The sequence below is a fragment of the Melospiza melodia genome, chromosome 2 (assembly GCF_035770615.1).
Source record: "Melospiza melodia melodia isolate bMelMel2 chromosome 2, bMelMel2.pri, whole genome shotgun sequence".
Classification (NCBI taxonomy): domain Eukaryota; kingdom Metazoa; phylum Chordata; class Aves; order Passeriformes; family Passerellidae; genus Melospiza; species Melospiza melodia.
The window spans coordinates 118,630,554-118,657,878 of record NC_086195.1 but is presented as its reverse complement, the minus strand read 5'-3'; the positions used below and the strand labels follow the sequence as shown (position 1 = coordinate 118,657,878).

Genomic DNA, 27,325 nt, shown 5'->3' with positions numbered 1-27,325 from the left:
GGGTTGGATGGGGCTGAGCAGGGCATGGAGGGGCAGCTCTGTGACATAAAGGTTTGGCTGCATGCCTGCAGGCTGGGGGCAGTGGGCCCCAGCAGCAATAATTGCTCACAGCCAGGACTTGAGACAACAGTCGTGCTGCTGCAAAAGCAAATGCACTGGAGTTTATATGTAGGATTATTATCTGCAGCTCAGGTGACCGTAAAGGATATTTTTCTGTAAAAAGAGAATAGCCTTTTTTTGTGTAGGGAAGGATTTAGATGGGGAACTTTGTTGAGGATATCACAACTTCATACTGGTTTTGTGTGCCAGCCCGGGAAAGGGTGGTGGGCAGCAGCAACTAGAAAAATCAGAAATGTAGAAGACATGTGCTATAAACAGAGGGTGAGAAAACTGGGTTTCATTTAGTCTGGAGAAAAGACAAGGACCTACTGAAAAGAGAGTTAGGTTGGTGTTCAAACTGTGTCAACAAAAAAGAGGTGAGATCATCAGGGTCCAGTGCTGGGAGAGACCTGGTAAAGGCTCGAGCAGCATGGGGAAAGGTGTGCTTAAAGTGCTGGGACAAACTTGCTGGCAGTAAGGGTCACACTGCGTGGAAGGAGCTCCCTGGGAGAGGCCCAGGAGCCTCTGTAATGCAGAGTCTGAGTTCTCAGTCCTACCTGGCTGTCCTTTTTCAGGACCCTGGCAGATCTTTATTCTGTGACCATATCTGTTTTTGCAAATGGCAGCACAGTGTGTGGGATGGTTGATGAGAAAAGCACGAAGCTCTATTTTCAACCGGTCCAATTCTTGTTTTGGTGGCTTGGCTGTTGGTAAGCACTGTGGTAAATTACAGAGAGAGCGATAGTATAGCAGTAGTGATAACTACAAAAATAGATCTGTGTTCCAAGTGGCCTTCTGTTGTTATAAGTTGTATTTTAAGAAATAAATCTTGCTGATGCTTTTTTCCCTGGTGATGCTTAGTTTCCAGGCAGTATTTATGAAAAGCTACTGTGCATTTCTAAGTTTGTTTTCTGTGTCTACACTGTCCTTTAGCTCCTATAATTTTTTTTTTTGTTTCTTCATGCCACAGTTTCTGTTGCTGGCCCATTGCTTTTTCAAATGCATCTGGAGAGTAGGAGTTCAGTCTGTTGGCAGTCTGTGTGGAAGGGAGGGTGAGCATCTTCTGTGTATTCTTTACCTTGCTCCTGAACTTGCTGCTCACAGGGAGGTTGGTATTCTTCCATTTTTTATAATCTGTTGAGGAAGAACCCCCTGATCATTAATTTGAGGTTACTTAATTTAGAGTTTCTCAATCAATATGTTGAGACAGCTTTTAAAGCTTTTAAAACAAGGAAGGGGCAAATAGTATTTTGTGGGGGCAACTGTATTTTTCATCCCATTGTGTATATTTGTTCATGGTTATGAAATAAGTAAAGTTGGGACTGAAGATTATGACTATACTGTAAGGATAGAGAAAGAAAACAGTTTTTAGTTGAACCTTCCAGTATTTCAGAGTTCGTCTTGGCATTTGACTGAGCAAATAAATGTGTTTTTAATAAAGAGTTCAAAAATATATTAGTTTTGTGGTTCAGCTGAGAGGCAAAAGCTGTGGTTTTGTTCACACTTAAAAGTTGTAGGCTGTGTTGCATTTTAATGATGCCATTTGAGCTGCCACAACCAGGGCTTTGCTTGTGTTTCTATGGAAAACTTAGATTAAATGGGTTCAATCGGGACATTAAAGAATTATCCCATAATGAAATAAGTCCTAAGAAAAATTCATTCGAAGTCATGTTTGGAAACTTAGCCGGCCATTTAATAATTATTTACATATTTTCTTCGCTTGCCCTCCCTCCTCCAGTGTGTTTTGTGGGTGAGGCTCTTGGCATTCCTTAGCTGGAGGGTAGAGGCAGAGTACCAGGCAGGGCAGGACCAGCAGAGCAGCTGTTTAAGTGAGCCCCTCTGGTGACCCCCACTCCCTGTGTGCCAGGTGTTCCTGCTGCCCCTGAGCTGGGTTCCTCTGGATGGACCCTGTGGATTGCTTTGGGCCGTGTGTGTGGTGGCAGTGGTGGCCGAGTGTGTCTGCTTATCTCGAGTTAAAAACCCGACCCACATAGTGTGATTCATGTTTCAACAACCGTGGCTCTGGTACTGCTTTGATCTACAGATCTTGTGTTGCTCAAAGTTAATTGCTTAATGTGGGGTATAGCCAGAGAATGTCAGGAAGATGGAAAGAGGAACTTAGGAAGATTTAGTAAAAAGAAACAAACCCCCAAACCAACTAAGCACCTCTGCTGCCCACCCCCCTCCCCTCACAAAAGAAAACCCCTAAAAAAACCCCAACAAAACACCAAACACAGAAACACAAAAAAAAACGCCCAAAAGTGAAACTTTAAATCAAATAGAATTAGTAGAGCCAAAACTTCAAAATCTTGCACAGTCAACATACAGGAGCTGTAATATATTGTGTTCCTTCTCTTTTCCCCACCCCCCTGCCCCCCTCACATTGTAAAGAAATGTTTTCTTTTGATGCCACAGACTAAGTTGAGCAACAATAGTTGTAATAAGTAATGGGATCTGTGCCACTCCTTAGTGGATGGGTGGTTGTATCTTTTTCTTGTACTCCAGATGGGTGGAGGAGCGCAGATGTTAAAGCATGGTGCTGACACTTCGGCCAGAAACTGCCTTATTTCAGTTAGAAAAACCATGTCATATCCCCATTTTGAATTCTTTTTCTTCTGACAGGCTATGCAGTTATCGCTTCCTCGGTTTTAACTTGCATTTTTGCTCTGTAATACTTTCTTCCACAGCTCATAGCTGTCCTGTTTTTGTTAACTTTTTGCTCTGAGGCATGGGGCAGACTGCCTGCCAGGACAGCCCTTGGTCGGGCTGCTGACATCTCTGAGGAGTGCTGCAACTCATCTGTTGGGTGTGACAGCTGTAATGCCTTTGCCATGTGCATTACAATAGAGCACAAAACATACATGTGCATGATCCTGCAGCAGGGGAATGTGGGCAGTTGTTAGAGGGAAAAATGCCTTCTATTCCCATATTTAATATTGCTCAAGGCTCAGGACTAGATTAAAAAGGGCGAGTAAGCAGAATTCCTGCCAGGGAAGCTAAGCTATTCGGGATTGTCAAGGAGAGGTCTGGAGGAATGTCGTGGGGAATTAAATCAGGAGCTACATGGAGCTTTCCCTCTATGCTTATTTTGTTTGCCCTCCTGTGAATTTCTAAGCATGCGTGGTTCATGGAAGACCCTCTTGAATGAAGAAAGCATCTGTGTATAAGGAGAAATCAACACCTTAAGCCAGCTGAATAAGTGTGCATCTATTTGAATGTGTTTGTCGAAGTGGTTTTATTGCCAAAACAGGATAGAGAAAATACTAATCAAAATTTCATTTTGTTGGTATTAGTAAAGTTCATTCATATTAAGAGGATGGTAAAATCAACTTTGAAAATATTCTTATAAATTTGTTTTTAGCTGTTGTACTTACTGCATTTCTATCATAGTAGGTGCACATGTAGCTGATATAGATCAGTTTCCCTCATATCAAAAGAGAATTGTGGAATTTAAGGCTTTATATTCTGGGCATATCATTTGCTTGGGAAAGCTGCAATAAAAATTTAATACAACCTTCACTTACTTGCCAAAAATTAAATTGTAGCTCAAACATGAAATGCTTGATGTCATTCCTACTACCTAAAAGCACTCCTTTCGTTTTTTTAGGAGCTTGTGATGTCATCAGCTGAAGCGAAAACATCTACCTCATGACCTGGCATGTAAGTGAGGGAGGAACTGATACTTAAAAATAAATAAATAAATAAATGTGTGTTGGTGTTTACAATGTGTAAATTGAATCTATATACCTTCAACTTTCAGATATCACCTTTTGAATGAAAGCTTTCTGAATTTTAAAGGAATATAAAGTCTCTTAAAGGGGAGGAAATCATAAAAGAAGCTGTTAACAGTAACATTTCAGCCTGCGGGACTCCGTAATAATCTCAGTTAAAATCTGTCTTATGTATCCCGTAATGTTTGAAATGCTCGTAGGCATAGATGGAATAATTTTATCTTACCTCAGTATTTACATGTGCTGCTTCTACTCCTTTTTATTCTGTGATTCTTTTCTGGATGTGAATTCTGATAGTTGTGATGAATGCACACTATATATGGTGATACCCTTCATAAAATTAAATACTCTGCTTGTGCAGAAGATTTATATTCTTGTTATACTCAAGATACTTCATAGTGAACTTTTTGCAGCTTTGTGACTCTTCTATTTTATTCCCTTAAGTAAGCAAAAATATTCCAATCCTCTGCAGAGGCATTTTTAAATTATTTTTTTTTTGTCTGCCCACTCTGCTTTTCTTTTATGTGGTTTAGAGGATTAAAGTGCAGTCAGTGCTTTGAGGGGCCAATGTCAGCAGTGAGCTGAGTGTTCCTAATTGGTGCCAACACCTGTCCCTCATTATGAAGCCTTGTTCAAGCTGTCCGGTGAACCGAGGTAACCGGCCTCCCTTGCATGTCTCTAATGTGATTATAAAGCCCTCTCCTCATGCAAGTTTTATTACTTATTCAACTTTTGGACTGATGTGGAAAGTAAAGCTAAGCTGAGCCATTTGGCTGGCTACCAAAGATCATAAGGAGTGGCAAAGAGAAGGGATTCACTCATCTCAATTTCAAGAATTTTAGATCAAAGCTTGCTTCTGTTATGACCATTTATTTTTTTTTTTTTTAATGGGGGGAGGGCAGGACTGTTTTTGGGAGTTTTTTCATAGTTTTCAACGTCAAATGCTCTGAATTTAGAGACCAGTTCTACAGACTCCAGCTGAGCTGTGAACATCTGAGTGCAGCTGCTATTGTGCATAACCCATTGATTTTCTGCAAATAGAGCTTTGGCCTTGACTACTCTTGCACCATCGCTTTGTCTTCGAGGGGTCAGGGCTTAGCAATTCTTTTCTACACAAAACCAGCATCAGCCTCTCCTCCCACCTGATTCTGTACTGTTAGCAGGGCTGTGATGCATTGTGCTTTGCCATTGCAGTTGGAAAAGATGACCTCAGATAGATTTCACAGTGAAATTGATGGCTCAGATGAGATGGATCACTATCATGTTTAGGCTCTACAGGCAAAGGTTTAAGCAGATTACATTTTTCTAAGTAGTTTAGGTAGGTTTTTAAGTGTTTAGCTTGCAAAATTCAAGTGTGCAGCAATACAGTGCTGGCTGGAGGTTTTGGGTTATTTCCCTATGAGGGAGGAGAGGCAGAATAACTTCAGATGTGTATCTTGGAAAGGTTTGAGATAATAAACCTTTAAGAATCACATGAGAACACTCTTAGTTATCCAGATTTGGAAAAATGTAAGAAAATGAAAGCATAGTGGATTCTTAAACTTGAGACATGGAATTGGAAGTGTAGTTATTAAGGGGATTGAATCTCTGCAGAACCCAAAAGAAAATCCCAAGTGGATAGGGCCGTAAGGTGGATGTAGGCTGTATTTGTACAACTGTTTATTTGATTTCTCCTTTAAAAAGAAAAACTAAAAATCAACAACTCAAGCACACTGAGAATGATCTAATCTTTTACCTAATAATTTTGATCAAAATCGTTCTGTGAACAGCAATCAACAAATTTTAAGGGCAACAGTATGTCAAGTGTCAGAATCTCTGCTGATTGTGCTCATCATAATCAAAATCTTATCTGATAAACAGAGTCATTTCAATATTTATCATGGCCTTATAGACACCCCTCTGATCTGTAGTCCACAGAGGTCAGGTTAGGAAGCAGTGAATTAAAAACCAATGAAATCCATAGCACAAGAGGATTTAATGGATCATGAGTATGTGTAGTTTCAGATGATTTACCTTACTCAATTAGGCCAGTTGCTGTCTCTGATAATAGTCTGCAGTGGACACCTCGGGAAAGAAAACATTATAAAGTTCTATTGACTCTGTTTCTTGTAAAATTTTGATTTTGGGATTTCCAGCAGATTGACTTGACATTGTGTTTAATAGTCCTTATTCTCCATTTTGCTTAATTTCCTTCAATCTGTTTGTTTCTCAACCTCTGCAATATGCCATAGCATGGAGTTTCTCAAGGTCATTTTGTACATAATGATATTTTTTTCCCTTCGTTTAATTACTTTCCCTTGAAGTTTCTTCTGTAACTTTGTTTTCCTTGTCTCCTGGGCCATGAGAAGCTGTGAGTAGTCTCTTCATTCTGTTGCTTCTCTTTGCCACTTAAAATAGATCTCCCCTCTTCTGCATCCTCCTTCCACAGAGAGTCTGTTTCATCTCTTACCCTAAAGCCATGGTAAACTTTCCTCAGAGCTGTAGGTGGGGATTCACATTTTACAAGTACTTCTCCAAGGGTGTTGAGGGAGCTAGAAGATACTGCCTTGCACTTAGCCTCAATGAGTGATCCACTAATGTTGCTCATCCATAAAGCTTTCTCTGTGTCACTGAGTGGGTGTAGCAAATGAAACCAGACAGGTTTGTGTTGGTGCTTGTTGCTGCTGCTCCTGGGCCTTCCCAGAAGGATGCCCCTCTTGCATCAATGTGGTGTTCTCCTCCTGCAGTAGTTTGCTACAGGTGATTTGGGAATGTCCAAGTGCTGTATTTTTAAAGACATTCAATTAATGTGTGTGTTTTCATCTTCTTCAGACCTAGAAGTGTCTCACAGGTGCTGTGGCTGTGTATTATTAACCAGAAACCATAGTCAATATTGGGATAGGCCCACAGCACTCTGCCTCACTGGCAGGATGGCTGAGGGAGCAGCTGCATGTGCCTGATCTGTGATCTGCTGCCATATCACAGCTTCTCTCTGTGAACAGCCAGTCACTTGTGGTGTTGCAGAGCTGGGGAGGTGGATGGCCAGAGTCTGGCATGGTTTTATTCTGCCCCAGTCCAAGTGCAGGCTTGATTGTGCCTTCTCTCCTTTGCAGAGCCCCTGGTAACTGGTACAGCTGCAGTGTGCCCCATGTCCTGCAGCTGGGTGAGGTAAGGGCCTGCAGAGAAGGCAGCTGCTTTACAGGCCTGTGAAAACCTCTCTGACCAGGTGGAGTTGCATGTACAAAACATATCAGCTGCAGGTTTTGCCTTACATCATGGAGTCTTAAAAAGTGATGCTGCTGTAAGGGTGGTTTTGTTTGTTTTGTTCAGTTTCATAGTTGTACTTTCAGTTGGAACATCTTTTCCTGTTTCTCAGCAGAGATTTTAGTACTGTTCTTCACAGCATGGGATTCAATTGCAGCAGCTGCAGCATCTTGTAGCTCTTACCATATGAGTAAACATGTAGTGAAACACCTTCCTACTTCCATGGCTTGTAGGCATTTCCATTCTTGCCAGTACAGGAGTGCAGACAAGAGACCTGCTTTGGAGGCAGACTCATTTCCTCACACCTTGGCAGCTTTGGAAGGTCAGCTGTGGATAGTTCCTTATCCTCAGGAGATGGAGAGTGTTCTCCTCTACTTTGAGTCCACCTGTTCAAGTCCCCGTGTTCTTTGTGATCCACCTTGTGGGTTGGCACCTTTTCTCCTGTGCCAGAAAAGCCACCTGCATCGGCACAGCCTGAGAAGGACATGTTTTCTGCTAGGAGCTGTATGTAGAATTAGTTATTTAAATCTTGTTTATTTCCACAGAATAGAAGAGGAAGGAGGAATTTAGAGGACTGTTAATGGTCAGTCCTAATCAGTGTGTCCCTTCATTAAAAATATGAAAGTACTTTGGCTTCAATTTGACCATTTGATGAGAAATTGAACCTTACATGGTTTTCAGGATGCATCTCTTGACTGCTTCCCCAAACAAGATGTGGCATTTTTGAAACCTTGGGCAAATAGAATGGTCCTTTCCTCTTTTCAGGGGTAGTATCAGCCCCAGTGAACAACTCTGTTACTTATTTAGTCATTGCTGCAGCTCGTGTTATGGCAGAGAAAAATACTTGTTTCTGCCTCTACTTTGTACATAAAAATGGACAAACATCATTTGGCCACAGTACATCTTTCATTATGTTTTTTCCCCATGTCAGTTTGGTGATATAGAGAAACCTGGAATAGTATTTATTTTATAAATCTATTTTAAATCTTTGACTAAAAGACCCTCTGTGTCCTCTTGATGCGTTGTATATTACAGATAGTGCAATAACATTAATTTAATTAACCAGACATTAAAATTAATTTTAAATCATTAGTTATTAAGACAGATTTTTTTATCTCTTCAAAAGATTTTTTAAAAAATACTAACCTAAACTAAAAAGTATTTAAAAAAAACCTTATAGTAAATGTTTTCTCATGCTGTGATATTTTGACATGGAGAACCAAAATAATAATGCAATTGCATATATACATGTTGTGTGAAAGGAAAATGTAGAAAAATGTAAGTATTTAACCAGAGATTTGAAATACTCTAAATACTGTTTAGAGTTCTGGCTGTGACAGAACATTCCCTTTAGTTGTTCCTATCCAATGATCCCCTTAATGCGCTCTTTTTACTTGAGGAAAGCTTTAGCATCCAGATTTATTTCAACTTGTAAATGACAACCATTTCTTGTGAGATAAGGAAAGAAATTATCAACCTAATGTTTCCTGCAGGAAAATATTTGTGTTCTTACTTTCTTTGTGTAGGGTATAAAGATGCATATTGATGTTTTCTGCCTTTTACAATCTGTCAGGTTTTGTTGGTGATGGAAAATTTTGCAGTGAAGTGGTTAGCCTCTTGGAAGCATTATAACTAAGAAAAAAATTAGTTGAAACAGATAAAATAGTTAATGCAGACTGCTGTTGTTGATTCTTTTATTTGATATTTGAAAAGAACAAAGCAAGAACAGTGAAACCTACTTTAATATATTTATTAGCAAGTACAGAAAAATTAAATTATTATTTTAAGCAAGTGTTTTGTAGGATATAAGAACTGTTTCCTATGCTATTAATAGAAAAGTTGTTTTTCATAATCCCAAATAGCACAAACATTTCTGGATCCTTCCTTCTTTGATAGTATTTCCTGCCTGTGATCCTAGCTGCAATACTAGTACTGTATTTTGTCATGAAAGCATACATTAGTACAGCTAAATAAAAGAAAAATATACAAGTGGGCAACTGCTGGCAGCATCAGGCAGATGGGGCAAAGTGGAGCTTCACTTGAACTAGTCTAATACTGGTTATTGCTTAATTTTCAATTAAGTAGGGATACTTCTGTGGGCTTTCTTTTGTCCCCATCTCCCGTGTCCCTGCAGTTTCATCATTGTGCAACAGAGAACATTACTTAGTGTATCACAGGGATTTTTCTTCTGTTTTTTTCCACATGTGCATCAGCACAGGAAGGGCAGTGAGTGACAAGGTCACAGAATACGCACTTGGGAGACCTGCCTGGATGCAGCTGCTTGCTGATGCTGGAGGCTCCAGCGTGATGTATGGCTGCTCTGTGCTGCAGCTCTGAAATGTCAGGGCTTTTAGTGCTTGCTTAATATGAGCTTATCATGAGGGTAGATATGGTGAAGACTGAAAAACACTTAGAGCCAAGGTAACGTGAATCATACCAGTTCTTAAAATAGAAAGCCCAGCTAAGCGCTCGGAGGTTTTTCTGCTCAGTCATATTGGTGAGGCGTGTGCTGCTCCTGTTTCTCACCAGTGCCTGGCGTGCCTGTGGCTGCAGTCTCCTTGCAGATAGATTCAGGAAACGTGGCTGTCTTTGGGTGCTGAGCCCCCTGGGCAGCCAGCCCCTTGTTTGCCTGGCTTAGCATAGGGCGCGATGACCTCTCCTGGTCCATTTTAGTAGCAGTGCACCACATCAGTCTTTCTTCAAAGCCAATGTTGTCCTTAGCTTTGTGTAGTAAGTGGACTTTTCGTCTTTTGTCCCTTGGTTCTTGAATATTAGTGTTTAGTCAGGTATGAGGTTTCTTCTGAGGAAGCCCTGTAAAACAGATAAAACATGTTCAAAAACTGTGTCTCTCCAGATGAGGGCTCTTCCGAGCAGGTGAGCTTCCAGAGCCGGAGGAACTGGGGTAGGTGCTTTTCTGTGGCCCTTGTTGCAGGTGCAGTTTCAGGGCTGTTATGTGAGCTGGCCCTGCCTCCTGGGCATTTCCTTCAGGGCTCAATTCGCTGCTGTGTTGTTTCCAACAGCCTGACAAGAGACAGTTTATGTGATGCTGAGCAGAGGAAGTGAGAGCTGTAGTGGCATCCTTATGTTGACAGTGTCCTGCTGGTCACCTCAGCAGGTGGTGGTGCTTGTTTGTTCAGTATCAAACAAGCACCACCACTTCCCATTGTGACTTTCCCCTTGGGAACTTGTTCCTCATTTCATCATGCTGGAGACTTCCTTGCTCCCCCAGGGAGGGACCTACAGCACCGAGATGGACCTGGCTGGGGTGGGCAGGCAGAGTACCCTGCTGAGGGCTGTGACTCCCTTTTCTGAGGGATGGACCCTCCTTTTTGCCTTTTCTCTGCCTGGGAGCAGTGCCAGGAGGAGGGTGAGAGGAGCTGGGAGGTGGGTGTGAGGAGTGTTCATGGGGCTGCAGCCACACAGACACACTTCAGGCGTGTAAGCGTGGCGATGCCAGGCAGCACCAGACTGGTTGTGGTTCTAGGGAAGGAAGGGATTTGGGGTTGTTTTCTTTTATATTAAAAGCAGACTTGCATTCAAATGCAGTATGATGTTTTGAAGGAAATGATTTTGTGTGTCCAAATCTCTGATGCTGTTTTAGGAAAATGATAGTCCTTTTAATAAACAGCTTGTATAAAAACAGTGTTGTGTTCAGGAGTAGAAAACTGATAATGAGGTCTGAAGCAGAGAGTAGCTCAGAACCACATACAGAGTGGTGTATTTGATTGAATTAATGACAGTCTGGTGTGGTTTATTTTTGTTTTAATGGACTGCCCAGATCAGTATTGTCTTAAGGATGCTAATGCTAGAACTGCATGTTTAATTGACAGAAGTATTTCCATGTCAGCCTGGCCCACCTGGCTGTTCTGTGTACAGGCCAACATGTATTTTCAAAGATGAAAATAAGGCTGCTCAGTCAGTGCTGGGTGTCAGGAAAGCACTGGGAAGACAGTGCAGTGTAATATCTTTATAGCCTCTTGGAGAGTTTCTGCTGAGGTAATGGTGGCACTGCACGTGTTGCTGATGATTTGTTCTTCTGAGAATTTCTGGTTTTTAACAAGCTGCTTGGTGTGAGGCAATTTAGAAGGCCTCTGGTGTAAATCTGCTCCCCTGCCCTTGCAGTGGGTCAATGCATGGATGTGGTACCAGAAATTAAAAACTGTACTTCTGTTTTCAAGGTAGGAAAGGTACTTGGGGCGTGCTGTATTTTATCATGTTGTCAAAGCACATTATTAATGTGAAGTAGCATCATTTACCCTCTTTTTATACTTGGAAGGCAAAGTGATGGTCATTAAGTACTTTGCACTAGACTGAATGATGGATCATCGTGGTAGAAGGGCGCGTGAAGTGATGTCAGGGTTCCCTTTTGGCACATAATCCACAATAAATGTGTGTATGTGATTATATTTGGGGTTTCTTTATCCTAGTTTTATGGTCTCTCAGATTACTTCAGTCCAGTTCAGAATTTTAGCAATTTCAAGGGGTAAGTCATGTTGGAGTATGATATTTTGGACTACTTCTTTTCTTTTCCTTTTTAAACCTTCAGTACCTTTGAGGCAGCTGCCGAATTGCTTTATATAAAGATGCAACATCCAAGGAAGACAGAGTTTGAGACCGTCTTGTTGCTACTGCATTTCATATAGACCCAAGTTATTAGCCAGATTCCTGTAATGTGCACTTCCTTGCTTGCTGCAATTACTTACTGCCTAATGACAAAGGAATTGGCTGTTGCTGGTACTGCTGCTTCTAAAAACTGGTGCATTCCTCCTTTGTTGAATTACAGATTATTATGTTAATTGAGACTTAGTATGGAATAGCAGCAAGAAAAATTTTACTTTGTGGTGAGCCCAGAACAATCTTCACAAAACAATTCCTTATTTTATTTTGAGAGTTAGGGGAGACTAGAGTAGATGTGGTCACTCTATTATGGACTTCTTGAGTACAGTAGGAGTATACTACAAATTTTTAAGAATTTTCTGGTTAGAGTGAAATAAAAAAGCAGTCACAGAATTGTTAAGGTTGCTACCTAGTTTGCTGATCATCCTCTTCTGTGACTTGTTTAACCTTTCAAACCTTTTCAGTGTAGCAAATATTGCTACATCAGGTTCTAAGTGAGTATTTTTTCCAGTTTATATAGCCTTTTTGTGAGATTGGATAGGATATTAAAAAATAATAATAAAAAACCCAAACACGAGTGATCTCTCTTCCTCTAGTTATTTGAAAGGTTGCATTAACTCTATTCATATTTTGTAATTTCCCTGGCAGTTGACTATGAAATCTGACCTATTTAAATGGTTTTACTGTACTACATTTCCTGGAGACCTTTCAAGATAATTTGCTTCCTAATCTAAATTTAACAGTTACATAAACCACATTTTGGAGACTTGGAAATTGCTACCTACTGCCTCTGCCTTTTTCTTTTTTTTTCCCTTTTTTTTTTGTAGACAAGCCATATTGTAAAAATGTAAGTACAGAATTTTAATCTGAAATTTGCATGTAGCCTGTCATTTGGTTTTCATACATAGATTCTGTTTTTCTTTTTAATAAAATGAAGTAGGTTACTTTTTGTCCCACTTGAAAATTTCCATAGTGTTGTGGCCAATTCCATTTTTGTCAGGCTATTTTAAGATGTGAAGAAGTAAAATCTCACAGGTCTAGGATATATTTGCTTTACAGTTTCTTGAATTTTCTGGTTTTGTCTTTTCCATCTTTATAGGTCCTAACAGGTACTGAGTAGTGTATGGATGTGTTTAATCTTTGTCTGCAGCAAACTGAAGCCAGGAAGCACGGCTATTCCTTGGAGATACTGTTTTGTTCAGAAATCTTGGCTCTCTGTAAGGATTCATTTTGTGTGCTTGTCACTGATGTCTTGCCTAATATGCTGTACAAATGCAGACTGTGATATCTCATCCTTGTGTCTGCTGTTACTGATGAACTATGCAGAGGAATGCATTAGGAAAAGTAGCTAAAGGTAATAGTTTATTTGGTAAATTTAGTTGTTTACGCTGGTGCAAATTTGAAAAAATATTTGTTTGTCTTGTTTCTACAGATATTTGAAATGGGTTTTTGTTTTGGATAAGGCTCTGAAATTTTGTTACTTGTCTGCTACTTACATGTGCTACTTGAGTGATTTTTTTTTTTTTTTGAGTAATCCATGGTAACTAGCTTTTGAAAAGTGGGAAGTGCCTTAAGTCAGTGCTACATTGATTTTCCTCAGGGGCAGGAGAGAATGGTGGTGGAGGCAAGTGGCTGCTTCTTGTTCACTTTAGCAGTGCAAGTACTTGTGAATAAGCAAAAAGGAGCAAATAAAACTTAGAAATCATTAATTACAAAACATATCCCTTACATTTTTGGAAATATCAGTGTTACTGTCTTAAGATTGTTGCATGTGCTGGCTGAGGTGTTGATTCCTCTTAGCTTGGGATTCATGTTTTAATTTCAGCCAGGCGTGTGCAGGGTGGCTTTTTCCTGGCTTTCCTTGAAAGTGCAGTGATATGTTGGATACAAGCATCGATTCTGTCTCCAGGGCAAAATTCCCAATATGTACAGCAGCCTTGTGGAAGCCAGGAAAAGCTGGCAGCATAGTGCTGCTGTCTGTGGCTGAGGTTTTCCTGGGGTTGTTTTCTGCTTAAACACACAGAGAAGTTCAGGGCATCTTGACCTGTGTTCAGTTGTTAAGGTGACAGCAGGCAGTGATGCTGATTTCTCTTTTTTAAAGTTGCAGTTCATGTCTTAAGCTGTTTCAAACAGATTGGGCATAAATGTGCAGCCATGGCTTGGCAAGTTAGAAGTGCAACAGGTGTAAAATATGGTTCAAGTTTAGGAATAACTCTGCTAATTCATGTTAAAAATGATGCCAGCAAATGTTTCATTGCAGTAATTGCCTGGAGAGTTGAACATCTTTTTCCTTGTGACATGATGATTTCTTACTGCTGCTTCTGTTTTTCAGTTTTCATTTAGAAGATCCCTGAAGGTGGACATCTTTAGAATTTGTATATGATTAATAAGATGTTAGTCTCTCTGTGGACTAAAAATGAAAAAAAAAAAGGGGGCAAAAGCACTTTAATATATTGTGTTTGTATTTTTAATGGTCATTTTTGAGGTAGTCTGTGCTTGCCTATAATGTCTGTGCGCTCTTGAAGTCCATAGCCCAAGCACCCCTACTGACTTTGTAAGGTAGTGAGAGTCATGACCTAGTGACTGAGAAAGGAGGATTTTCTCCAGGCATTTTGGGGGGAGGGGGGTAGAGCTGTGTCTCATCTGCTCTGCAACAACGTTTCAGTCTTGAGTTGCTTTATACTCCCTGAGCTTGTACATTGAAACTGCAAGAAAGTGTTAATGTTAAAACTTAAGTCTGTGGAATAAAGAAGTTCATCGTGTCCATTTGCAAAATGCCTGGACAAACTGAAGGATGCCAGTCTGCTTTGGGGCTTTTGGACTGAAGCTGGGAAGGGTTGACATCAATTTTCATGAGGGTGGAAGGGGTGTCCCCTGAATTTCTGAACTGAGCAGCTTCTGATTCTTCTCCATTCTTCAGAGGCAGGTGAAGTGAGGCAGGAGCTTTCCCACGGAATGGATGTTTTGGGATCCCTCTCTAGTGTCTAGGGAATGGAAGCGTCATTATCAGGGAGCCTTTCTGTGAGCCCTCATGCCTTGGGTGGAAGTGAGCTGGAAGTTGTGTGACAGTCCCAGTGTGCACAAGGGGACAGCAAAGCAGTTCTCTGTTAAACAGAAAAGTGAAATCCCCTGTAGAGGTGGTCTCTGCTGAATGCTGCTCAGGCTCTGGGTCCTCCTGCATCGTGTGGGGACATAGGGTGAACTTGTAGCCCATTAGGCACTTAAATAACCTGACTTACCAAACACACCCCACCTGTAATTTGTTGTAACTGTGGATTTTTATACACTGTTAATGTGGTTAATATTGCTGAAAAAATGAGGAATCCAGTACTATTACTATTTTGGGCTTTTTGCCCTCAATGACTACTACTTCTGTTTCTGTCTGCTATCATGGAGGTGTAAATCTCTTCCCTGAGCTGCTACAAACCCAGTTCTCAAATAACAGCTTGTTACTTTTGTTTAGTGTGTGTTTGTTTGTTTTTCTACTCTCATGGAGTTTTTGGCAGAGGTGAGCTTTCTGTTCTAAAGGTTTTGTTACACTTGCCATTTCTATGTAAGCTGTCTTTGGAGTGTAGGCATCTCTGCTCTTCCTTCCTAGCTGCCCAGGCAGGAGTCCAGGCTTCCTGGGTGTTCTGTCCTGTAGTTGTCTCTTCAGCCTCATGTTTGAACCTACTTTAATTGAATGCTCGTGTTATACTTTGTAGATAGCTGCCCTTAGTACAGAGTGAAAAAGTTTTATTGCTGCATGTTTATATAGCCTGTAAGAGATGGGAATCACCTGCCATAGGCTTGCAACACCTTTTAACAATTGCTCAAAAATTCACCTGGACATAAAACCAAAGCAAGTAGCAAGCACTTCCATTTCTTGCTAAAATGAGAGTAAGTTTTATTTGCTCTTGATTAAAATCCATGCCTTTTAATTTCACAAGTTGACAATATGAAAGTAGTCATGTACACCTGCCTTCAGTACTCTGCAGCAAACTTCAAGTCTGGTGTCCCCCAAAACATATAAAAAGACAAGTCCTTCTGACCCAAGTGCCTTCTACATGTCAAACAACTTTTGTCCAAGAGCTTCATGGAAGTTTCTTCATCTGTACAAGCTACCTTATGTTGCTTGCTGGAAGCAAAGCCCTGTGGTCTTTTGACTATTTAATATTTGATGTTGCTGTTTTCTTGGACACTGGTCTGCACATGTAGCATGGCTGCCTTGTCTCCCCTATGTTGCTTGAGCTGTGAGAAGGTGAATTAATGTGAAATTGTTTGTTATGTAATGGAATTTTATACCTTGCTTAAGTGATGATGCAAATGACATTTGTCCTGTGTCTTTTTTTCTTCCTCCCCCAGGGTAAATACCTGACTCAGAAATTCTGTATCTGCTTTCTTGATAACTGGAAGCATTGCTTCCTTTGTCAGCTTTCAGGAGTGTGGACAAAGTCTTCTTGTATAACAGGTTGAAAGGATTGATTTAAACTTGGAGTGATCACTGCATTTAGATTCAGTAAACTCACTCTCTTAAATACAAAGACTGCTGAAATTTTCCACTGAATTAAACACTTGTGCTGCAAACAATTCAATTTCAATCTCTTCAAAGCCTTTGGGCAGGCTTCTCTTATCTGGAGATCTTGTTTATCCCGTGGTATTTAGATAATCTCAAGAGCCATTGTACAGTAACTAATGTGGAGTGCTTATCAAATGGGATATTCACCTGTATTGCTTTTTTTAATGGCATGTGGTTATGTTTAAGCAATGAAGCTGTTTACACTTCAGGTGTAGCCAAGCTGGCACTTAGAGTACTGCAGACATTTCAGGTTCAGCTATCTGCAACCTACTTGAGCATATCTCCTGCTCAAAAAGAAGCAAAAAAAAAAAAAAAAAAAAAAAGAGTTCTTGTATATTCCTTTAGAATTACTTTTTACTTCTTTTCTTTATTGATTTTCTCATTCAATCCATTACAAACATAGGGGTGATTTTTATTTACTGCTATTAATTGTAAACTGTTATTGAACCTTAGTTAACAAACGTAACATTGAATGTTATAGAGTGGCAGGACTAATAAGAATATAGATGGATTTTTCTTGGCACTTGTTTAGAGTATATAGCTGATAACTGTTTTGATTTTTCTTTTATTAAGTAGAAATGCAGAAAGTTCTTCCCCTCTCTCTGTAGCATTACATGTTCAAAATTGAATTTCCAAAAATTCAAAACCTTTTTTCTTTTTAATGCAACTGGTGCAGTGCCACTGAAGTATTTCTCAGTGATACTCTTGATCACTTCTCAGACTTCTGAAAACCACGTTGCTTGTGAAATAAAGGGTGATCAGATGACTTAAATGGCATCAGTCACTGCTTTCTATGATTGTCACTATTTAAAATCTGCCTTTTGCTTTGCATCGATGCCTTAAGGTTTCCTTGTGTTTTGTTTGTTTGTTTAGGTTTTTTTAAGGTGTGTTATGTTTCTAAATCCCTGCCTTGCTGTGCATCCACCTTATTTCCTGGCCTCCACTGTCTCTCAGCTAGCTCCTGCCGCCATGGCAACTCTTGCTCCAGCTGAACAGATGGGACATTGAGTGGAGCAGTGCACGCTCATGCCCTGCCGGGAATCAGCTGGCGGCTTGCACTTCTTTCTGCAAAATTAAAAGCAGGCTCTGCCCAGCAGAGGCATGCTGGTTTTGAGGGTGCTCAGTTTCACAAATAGCACTGTGATCTATTAGTTGCTTGCAGAAATAAAACATAGTGACTGGACTGGGATTGTTTCTATGCCCAAGGCCTCTTCAGAGGAGCTTTGCCTTTAGTTAGAAGAACTTGGCATCAGTCAGCAGCCAGTGATTTTCTGGTAGAACAATTGCCATCAACTTGTTTTTTTTTTTTCTCTTTAGGATGCGTCAGGATGAAACGCCACAGGCATCTAAGCACCAGTGACAGTTCAGACAATGAGAGTAAGTAATACCTGCTAGTTTTTTCTTTGGTCTATCACCCCCTTGTGGTTTCCCTCTGTGGTTTGAGGGCGAACTGTTTAACCTCTTAAAATTTCAAAAAAAATGTTTCTTGGTGGATTTCTTTTTGCATTTGTGGTCTTTGGTCTTCTGAATCATGTTATAGGAGGAGAATAAGGCAAAGGATCTTATAAGGGGAGTTTGAGTATACTTAGAATTTCAAGAGAAACTTGTATATCTTTCTCATTTATAGTTGGCAAGAAGAAATCTATAAATCAAGAGAAATTTTACTGCCCAGGGTTCTATTCTGTGATTATTTTTCTAAAAATAACCCCATTGTCTCATGGTATGCAGAGCTTCAACATTAAAATAGTTGTGGGTGGCAAACTTCTTGAACATTAATGTGTTAGAATTATAGTCAGTACATTGATTGCTATGTTATCTCATACTGGTTCTTGATCTACCCATTTCTCTCTGTTCAACAATTTAGTAAAGTTACACTTTAAGTGTTCCTTGGCAGACATCTACCTGAATATCTTCCCATTTTATCTGCCAGAAACCCAAAACAGAACAACCCTGTGTGACAGGGTCTTGTTTGTAGCTTATAAATCTGTGCCTACCTAGTAGCTCTGTACATAATAATGATTCATTGTCATGTTCACTGCAAGTCATTGATGTATCCTCTGCTAAAATAACATTTTGCCAGAAACATCTCAGATATCGCACTATGGGTTTTTTGCATCTCTTGTTGGCACATTTTAGTATCATTGTTTTTTTCTTTAGGGTTTTTTTTTTGAGCATTTTCAAGCTCTGTTTTACTCTTCCTTCCACTTTGTTTGAAGGGAACTAAATGAAAGAAAGCAGTCTGTCTGCTTGTTTCTGTTTACTCATGCTTGTGTTGGGCAGAGCAGAGTGTACCCATAAACTTGGTGTGCTGTGGTTTTATAAAGAACGAGTGGAACAGGAAGAGCTGAAATTAAGCCTACAGACTGCCTAACAGGTTTTTTTTTGCCCACATCTTGTCAAAAATTATAATTCAAGAGATTGGAGTGCCTTGTGTTTCATGGGAAAATAAATGAATTGAACCGAGCTATAATGATCCTTTTTTATTTCTTTTTTTTTTTTAACAGGTCCTTCCACTTCCTTTTCTTCTTGTTCAAAATATAGGAGCAAGTCAAAAACACCAGCAAATGAACAAAAGAAGCCTGCTGAGGTAAGAACTGGGTTGGTCACTGGTAGTTTTCTTTCGTGCAGTTTTCATGTTTCTAAGCCTTGAAGGAAGTGAGCTATGGATCTATTGCTGGTGAGTCCTTTTGTCACCTGTCAAATTCTTTGTGAACCCTCGTTTTCCTCACTGTGTGATTATTATAGGAGCTCTGATGTGTGATGGTCCAAAATGACTTATGGCATTTGCAGATGGTAATATGTACTTTGTTCTTTCCCTGGAATTTTAATATCATTTTGAAATTGGGAAAAGCTGTTATGGTTTTAGGAGTAGAAAAGTGGCTAATATGTATGTGTTTGGGAAGGATAATGTCTGCTTCAGGATGAAACAGTGGGACACTTAAGTGGGTAGGATGTGTATATGCAGTGTTTGCTACTTTGTTACTCTTGGCTTTTTACTGTCAATGTAGCTTTTTTGTGTACTCTGCCATCTCCACCTGTTAGAACCTCAACACTTACCACTGTCACTGGACCTGTACTGACCTATTTAATAAATTGACATTTTTGCACAATCCAGTGCCCAAAGCCTTCCTGCCGACCATTCCATTGGTAGACCCTCCTAGTGGAAGATTTGTTGGCTGCCTTCTCCAGATTTTATGCTTGCTTTCTTAAGGGCTGAAGTCAGATGCCAAGTACAAATTTGAGAAATATTTCTTGTAGTTAATTCCCCTTGTCATCATATTGCCTCTGAATGAGTCCTTCAGAATTTTAGTATGAGTGCTGAAAAAAGACTGACAAACCCCACTTTATTTCTATAGAATTTAAGGTAATTTACTATACCAGCAGCTTTTTACCTGAGTGGTTACTGCTGTGCAAGGTTGTGTGAAATATGTAGATCATGCTCTTATAGCTTAAGCTATTCAGCAAATATGCTTTGTGCTTCTTTTCTATATGCTGCTAACTAGGTGGTTTTGCTGTGGTAAGAACAAGGTAAATGATACAGCATGTGTCATTTCTCTGGAAGCTTAATTCTCCTTGCAAGTCAATTCAAGAAAACTCAATTCTAAAAGAAAATGCAAAAATGTTAAAAAAATAAAATTGGCTAGAACTAGCTAGCTACCTAGTGTTTTATTTGCAGCCACCAAGAAGGTTAAGAAAAACCCTCTAAGCTTTTTGCCTTTAAGATGTTATGAGGATTATGGTTCTGTAAGAATTTAAATCTTAAAGCAGCTTGTGGCTACTGAGGTCTTGTAAGTGTTGCTCATGTGTGCCTAGGCAGTAGCTTTGTTACCAGTCAAGCTGTGCAAATGGGAGCTGAAGCACATGTTTTGCCAGGCTTGTTGCTGTTTCAGATACATGTTGGTGCTAGTCCCTTCTTTCTGCCCAGCCATCCAGTTTTATTCTTGTATCTCTTCATCATAGGGATTGCCCTGTTACAGCCTTTTCTGAGTTTGCTCTATTCTTTCTCTATGTGCACATGTACATTAAAACAAGAATTATGAAGTTGTGGTCCAGCTATGTAGCATAAAAGTTTTCTGTTTACATAACCTCTAGGAATTAAAATGAGCAGTGTTTTCAGTTCCTCCTTTTCAGATCATCTTTGCTGCCTTTTACCAGAAATGTTGATTCCTTTAATGCTTAAAATATGAAACTTTGAAGAACAAAACCTGGAATATACACTTGAAATTTCAAAGTCTATTTCATAATGTAATCCTTCTAGTAATTCTGGAATTTCTTTGTCATATTTGATTTAAGATTCTAATCCTGGAGGTGGGGGGGGAAAGAAGAAAAAAAAAGGAAAGAAATCCCAAACTTTACAACATATCCTCTTTGGAAAGAGTGTTCTGAGTACAACATTTAAAAGATCCCTGAAATTAATTGAGTTCTCCTGGAAAGGGAGTGGAAGGGAAGGTGACAGTAGTACTGTACCTCTTGTACATAAGACTTCTGGCTATTGTTTATGTTTTGCTTTTATTCCACTAAAAGCAAGCACTCCCTCCAACCCCTTGAAAAGCATATGCTGGGAAGTGTAGTATACAAAATGCTTTTGCCAGCAGAGCATTGAAATTGGTTATTTATGCATCAAGTGGTGACAGGGGAGCAAAGCAAATACTGAAAAGGGACCCCACTACGCATCTAATATCTATTAGATAGAAATTTAAATTTTCAGGCTGACAGTATCTCTTTAGCAAGGCCTCTCTGTAACAAGTTGGCATTGCTCTCCTTTCATTCACCTCTGCTTGCCAGACAGCAGGCTGTTTCTTGAGTTAGTGATGCAGAAAATCTAGAAGGTCAAAGCTATAAATAGTTGTTTGGGAATATTTTTGTTCATGGTCTTCATACATTAAATTTTTTTTTCATGCCAGTAAGCCTTGGTTTTTCAAATAAATTGCATGTGAGTATATATGCTTTCTTCCCCTTCCTGTACCATCACCAGCCCAACCTGAGTACCTGGGTTCTCGCCAAAGAAAAGCTTGGGTTTGGTGCTCCAATAAGCAAGTAGTGAGAATATGTCCAGTTCAGGACTTATCTGAATATGCTGGTGTCCTCTGAGTTTGCCTGTAAAAAGTGATGAGTGGCTGCATCTCAGGACTGCTTGAGTTGCCTTCCAGGTGCTTTGGAATCCAGGTGGGTTTGGGAATGGCCTCAATGGAGCGAGGTTGTCTGGTGTTAATGCTAGGCCAAGAGGTGTTTGTTACAGTGCAAATGTCAAAGCCCATTTCCAGAGCCTGTATCAATCCAGAAGAGATTGATTGATTGATGTTAGTGGGTTGGACCTGGTTTCAACTTACTCCAGTTTGCTCCTTGGAGAAGAAGGTGAGAACAAGGGAAGCCTGTAATGATGCTTCTTCAGACCGTGGTGCTTCTGTAGGTAGCATCAAAAGCAGGGCTGTGTCTCTTTCTCACTGCTCACCTTCTGGATTACAGTCTATCACAAACTACTGAAATGGTGACTTCAAAATTCTGTTACTCAATTAGTTTAGCATTTACTGTGAATAAATAAACTGTGTTGAGGTTAGAGGCACACCAGTAATTCAAAGTCATAGCTGGTTTGGAGACTTTTATGATGATGTTGGCTGCATACCATTTGTGGTGTTGCCCCTCAGTGGATTTAAACATAGACAGGAGGGACTCACAGCCTTCTGCAGTAGGCTGTGTGGGAGCAGCAGGGTAGGAGACATTTGGATGTCTGGCTCAGCATGAAGCCTGTACTTGGCAGTTTCCTGTCTCCATGAAAGCTGAGGCAGAAAATGATGGCAGAGTAGTGGGAGTAATTTTTGCAGGGAAAATGCATTAGCTGGACTGGCCTGTATGACTGACCATGTCTTTTCCCTTATGCTTGTGGGGTCAAAAAAAAGCCCAAGAGATCTTTATGACACTCAAATTTATGTATATCTTTTTTCAATCCTGTCTCCTCCTTGAAAGTGCAAAGAGGTTAAGTTAGCGTTGTGCTTTTTTTTAAACCTTTTCCATATAACATGGTAATATTTTACTGCTCTTTGCAAATAGGGTTTCGAATCTCACAGCAGGAGTAATTTTTAATCCCTCATTGCTGATTGTGACAGCTGCATTATCATGTGAAATGCAGCTTATCTTCCAAAAGTAAATGGTCTGCATTCATTACTTGGGTACGTGAAACTCTTTTTAGTGCATTTAACTGCCACATAAATTGCAGGTCTTGATCCTGAGAAGCAGCCTGTAAGACTAGACTCTTGGCAGCAAATGGACTCTTTTTGCAGTTTGAAAGTGCTTTATTTTGTTCTGTGACTGAATGGGCAACGTGGTTAAATTATATTGCTTTGCATGCACCATGTGTAATAAGAGACTGCCACTTCTATGTGCATGCTCACTTTAAAAAATTCTGAATTATCTGGGATGTGTACAGGCTTCTCAAGACCTCTGGGAAGCATGTGCTATCCATGAGCTACTTTTTAGCCTGCTTGGGTTAGTTGTTTTTTTAAAAAAAAATACGTAAGGCTGGAGGTGCAAACTCATCAGTTACTTCTATGATTTTTTTTTTCCTTTGAGATACTGTCTCAGGCTATTTGAACTCTTTAGGAAGAGGTGACCCAAATGCAGAAAGGTGTGGAAGAGCTTGCTTGTGAAAAAGCTGAGCTATTTTACCTTTGAAGTGAATGAGCAGGCATAACAGTAAAGTGTGAACGGGTTGGAAACAGCAGAGCTAGAGTGCTTCAGTCCTGCCTGTCCTTGTGATGGAAGAACTGGACAGAAAAGGCAGCTATGAGCATTGAAAAATGAGGCCAAAATTTGAAAACTCTGTAGCAATTAAAAGGATATCCTTTTCATGCAATTAGGCTGGGAAGCTCATCTGCTACAGGAAGTGGTTGAGACTGAGAATTAAACAAGATTAAAAAAGGAATTGGACAGATGATAGCAAGTACAGATTTTTAAAAATATCTGTATAAATTAATACCACTTTAAAAATTGATTGTTAGGATTAACCCCAAAATCCAAAGCTTATGTCTGATTAGCAACCAGAAGGAAACTTGACATGTTCTTGCACATTCTTCTGGCTCATGAGATACTGTCAGAGACATGATGTTAGGTAGCATTGATTAAGTATCCAGTTTCCTGGCATTTCCTATACATGCTTACATGCTTGTAAAAGGAGGCTTGGAGGAATCATGGCTACTTAAATGAAAAGTACACTATTTAATTTACTTAAGCCCTGGATAATTAAGATAGTTTTAGAGAAATTAAGATAGTTTTAGAGAGTAAGGGGTTTTAATATTAGGATTTACTGCCTTACTTGCCCAATTGTGTTGATGTTTGGGAACTACAAATTTAATTCTACACATATTCCTGACTATCACAGCATTTTTAACATTTTAAGTTTCTCAGTCTAGTTGGTATATGTGCCTGGAACTGTAGCTTCATTTCCATTTGAAATTTATGTTGCCTTTTATTTTCTTTGCTGCCAAAAATTGCTCAACCAACCAAAACCCAAAGCAAACCTGTCTTAAGTTTCTACACTTCTCTAGAAGGTAAATTTCTTAGTTCAGAAACTTCCTGCACAGATAGCAATATATTAACAAGAAGAATTCTCCCTTTCCAGGATAAGCTCACTAAGTTCTGTTCTTGGTGCTTTATCCCTTATAAATGGGCAGTCTTGTGCATACTGTCAAACATCCATGCAAAAATAAAGTATGCTTACATACTGTGTGACTTGTAATAAGTCATATTAGAATTTAAATTTTGTTTATTATTTTTGAGGTGATTTTAGGTGTAAATCTGCTGCTTCAGAAGTCTGTTTGCTAAGGGCCTGTATTTGAGAGCTACAATAGTAAAGTAAGCCTTAATGCTTGGGAGTGCTTATGGGAATAAAAGTTACTAGATGCTTTCCAAGGAGAATAAAGAAAGATTATTTTACTCTCAACACGATGGAAAAACTCTTGTGTAATTTACATTTCATATAAACTCAAGTGTTTGACAAAAGAATTTCAAACTTGGCCTTCAAGATGGGTTGGGAGGGACACCAACAATCTAGGAAAATGCTAGCTGTTGTCTGGTTAGAAAGGATGCTGGCCCTCATTCCATGCTGTTTGCTGTAAAAGATCTAATATGCTTCTGCAGGGAAGACAGGACACAGTAGTTCCCTCCTGCTTTTTAAAAACATCCTAGCTCTGTGCTTGTGAGCAGTGCATCTCCTGACTCCCCAGGTGATGAAAAGCCTGAGTTGCTGAGTTCTGCTGGGTGCAGGGGAAGCCCGAAGCAGTTCCATGCAATCCAGCATGAAGTGGGCTTTGATTGTAACAAGAGCAGTTAACCCATAATGTGCTTAGGCCTTGGAGCTGTGGTTCCCAGTCATGGCCTGGATGCCTGTGACAAGTGACTTACCCGTGCTGGGAGTCTGTAAGCGGTTGATCAAAGTACCTGAAAGCGCAGAGAGCATCACAAGAAGTAGTACTGGCTTACATTTAATTTTTAAGAGATGACACAATCCATTCATTTTTCCTCACACATGCATTTGGGCAAGACATGGTGAATGAGCAGTGGCATCAGTGAGCTTCAGTAGTAGCTTACAAGGGGTATTGGAAAAGGTATTTCACTAATTTTTTTCTTTTCTTAATGTGGTTTTAAGTTTGCAGTGGTCATGAACAGAAGGTGCCTGGCAGTCTGTGCAGATCTGATATTTGAATTGTTTATCAAAGATGGGGGTTGTAGAAGGCCATTTTATTGTTAAGACCATTCTGTATTCAGTGCTAGTATTTTACTGTAATTCTCTACAGCATTATTGTATTCTCCCTGATATCTTTAATGGATAAGGATACTTCATGCGAAATCACATTCTTTGTTTCAGAGCCTGATTTATTCAGAGTAAGCACAACAAGGTCCAGTGAGGAAGATTATATATTGCATTTCCATAGAGTGCTTCCGGAATGAGTTTGGGTTCAAATCAGAGATGACTTTTGGTGAAGCATTTTAAAATAAATTCTGAGAAGTTAATTTTTCTCGGACGTACTCTTCTAACATAATTTCCAAATAGGACTCAGAAGTCTGAAAAACAAATACAATGTGCAAACTATATCTTTGATATTGTTGTTTCTTCGTGCATTAGTGCTTTGGAGGAGCAGTGTGTCCATATTTCTCAAGGCTTTTTGTAGAATTTAGCTTTTAAAGGCTTTATAGATGGCAGTGTGTCTGCAGAGCTGACTGGAAGGTTCTCATTTCCTCAGCAAAAGCAGGCAGACTGCTACTGCAGAACAAGCCACTAATGTTGACCTGTCCTGGTTTCAGTAAGGGTAAAGCTAATTTCTTCTCAGTAGCTGTTGCAGTGCTGTGTTTTGGATTGGGAATTAATATGGTGTTGATAACACAGTGATGCTTTGTTTATTTGGTAATTTATGTTTATCCCAATTCAAGGACTTCTTTTATGTGTCTCATGCTCTGTCAGGGAGGAGGTATGCAATAAAAAATAAACCATGAAACCAAAAAGACTGGGAGAGAGCATAACTGGGACAGGTGACCCAAACTGACCAAAGGGATATTCCACATCATAGAATTGTTACATAAACTGGGGGAGTTACCCAGAAGGGGAGCTGATCTGTGTTTGGGAAGCGGGGTGTGGCACTGGTCAGTGGGTAGTGAGCAACTGTATTGTGCACCACTTGTTTGAGTTTTTCCTTTTTATTATCATTGTTGTTACTATTATTTACCATTATTATTGTGTTTTACTTAATTTTCAATTATTGAACTGTTCTTATCTCAACATGTAAGTTTACTTTGATTCTACTCCCCATTCCACCGGGTTTGGGCGGGAAGACAGGGGATCAAGTGGCTGAGTAGTTAATTTCCAGCTGGGCTTAAAACCACAACATGAGTAAAGAACAAAGTCTTTTGTTCCAGATTTAGGCCCCAGTTCTAAAGCATGAAATATGTAATAGAAGTTCTCAATGAAATGGTAACGATTAGATTATGAGACAATGATGACATAAGCAGACACATTTCATTGATGTAATTTACTCAAAGTGCTGTACTGCTTGTGGTTGAAGCCAAAAATTCCTGGCAGAAAAATGAAATTTTAAGTTCAGACTAAGCAGTCTTGCATGGTAAGGCTAAAACTCGTTTGTACTTTCACGCTCTCTTTACTAAAAATTATTTTTAATAAATCCCACTGTCACACAGTAACTACTGTGGAATGCTCAGAGTGGTGGGGAGTTTCCCACTTCTGTGTGGCTCTGGGAGCTGCACTCGGTTATAGCTCAGCTCTGCAGGGCCTTGTTCTGTTGTGTGCTAAAGACACTTGGCACCAGCTGAGTCTGGTTGTGAGGAATGGTGTTTCTGAATGGGAATATTTTATATGCCTAGCCTTGGTGTGCTCATTTCAGGTATTTTCAATATATATGATACTACAGGTGATGTTAAAATAAAGGTGAGGGGTTGTGCTTTATGTAAGGTAAGAAGTAGAACTACTTTGGGGTGATTGAAAGGTGAGCTGAGCTTCATGGGCTAACTGGAAATGCAGATGGTTCTTGCCAGGAGGGGAGAGTGTGTGCTGTAGAGCAGACTAGCTGTTGTTCTGTGGACACAGTTAGTAAAGGAGCAGCATTTATTTGTTTTTCAACATGAGGAGAAGCTGGCTATCTAAATCCTGGAGGCATGTGTGCTGCTCTTTGTGCGCATGGCTTAGTTCATAGCCTTGAGGCTGACTGCTGAAGTAGAATTTACTTCATTTGTCAGAAAACTCTCTTTGGGTCCCCTGAGTGTTTTGGTTTACTTCCACAATGAAAGAAATACAGATTGAGTATTCTCATACGTTGCCCTCTGAGAGTATTTTACTGTTGGAAGATCCTGCTTTGCCACACGTGAAGAAATGTAGAATGACTAGAGCTAGATTGTAATGATTCCAAGTGTCTGCAAGAAATCCTCAACTGCACTGTTCATCACAAGTATGAACAGGCAATTCTTACGAAGTCTTAGCTGAGTTTTGGAGTCCCTTAAGGTTTCAACAGTTATCTTTTTATTGATTAAATTATTGACTTTCAGTGGTACCTGTAAACTGTAGAAATCTGAAGCA

General features: G+C 39.8%; 1 protein-coding gene across 5 annotated transcripts in view; it reads left to right on the top strand.

Annotated features, from left to right (window-relative positions):
• JADE3 (jade family PHD finger 3) overlaps window positions 1-27,325 on the top strand; it is a 63,709-nt gene that overhangs the window by 14,118 nt on the left and 22,266 nt on the right. For 3 of the 5 annotated variants that reach the window (XM_063149706.1, XM_063149708.1, XM_063149707.1), the window contains exons 2-4: window positions 3,707-3,759; window positions 17,566-17,625; window positions 18,753-18,835. In XM_063149706.1, the coding sequence (XP_063005776.1) occupies window positions 17,577-17,625; window positions 18,753-18,835 (132 nt within the window). In that variant the 5' untranslated portion in view covers window positions 3,707-3,759; window positions 17,566-17,576. The remainder of the gene's footprint in view (window positions 1-3,706; window positions 3,760-17,565; window positions 17,626-18,752; window positions 18,836-27,325) is intronic. The other 2 variants (XM_063149709.1, XM_063149710.1) reach the window with 1 other exon arrangement.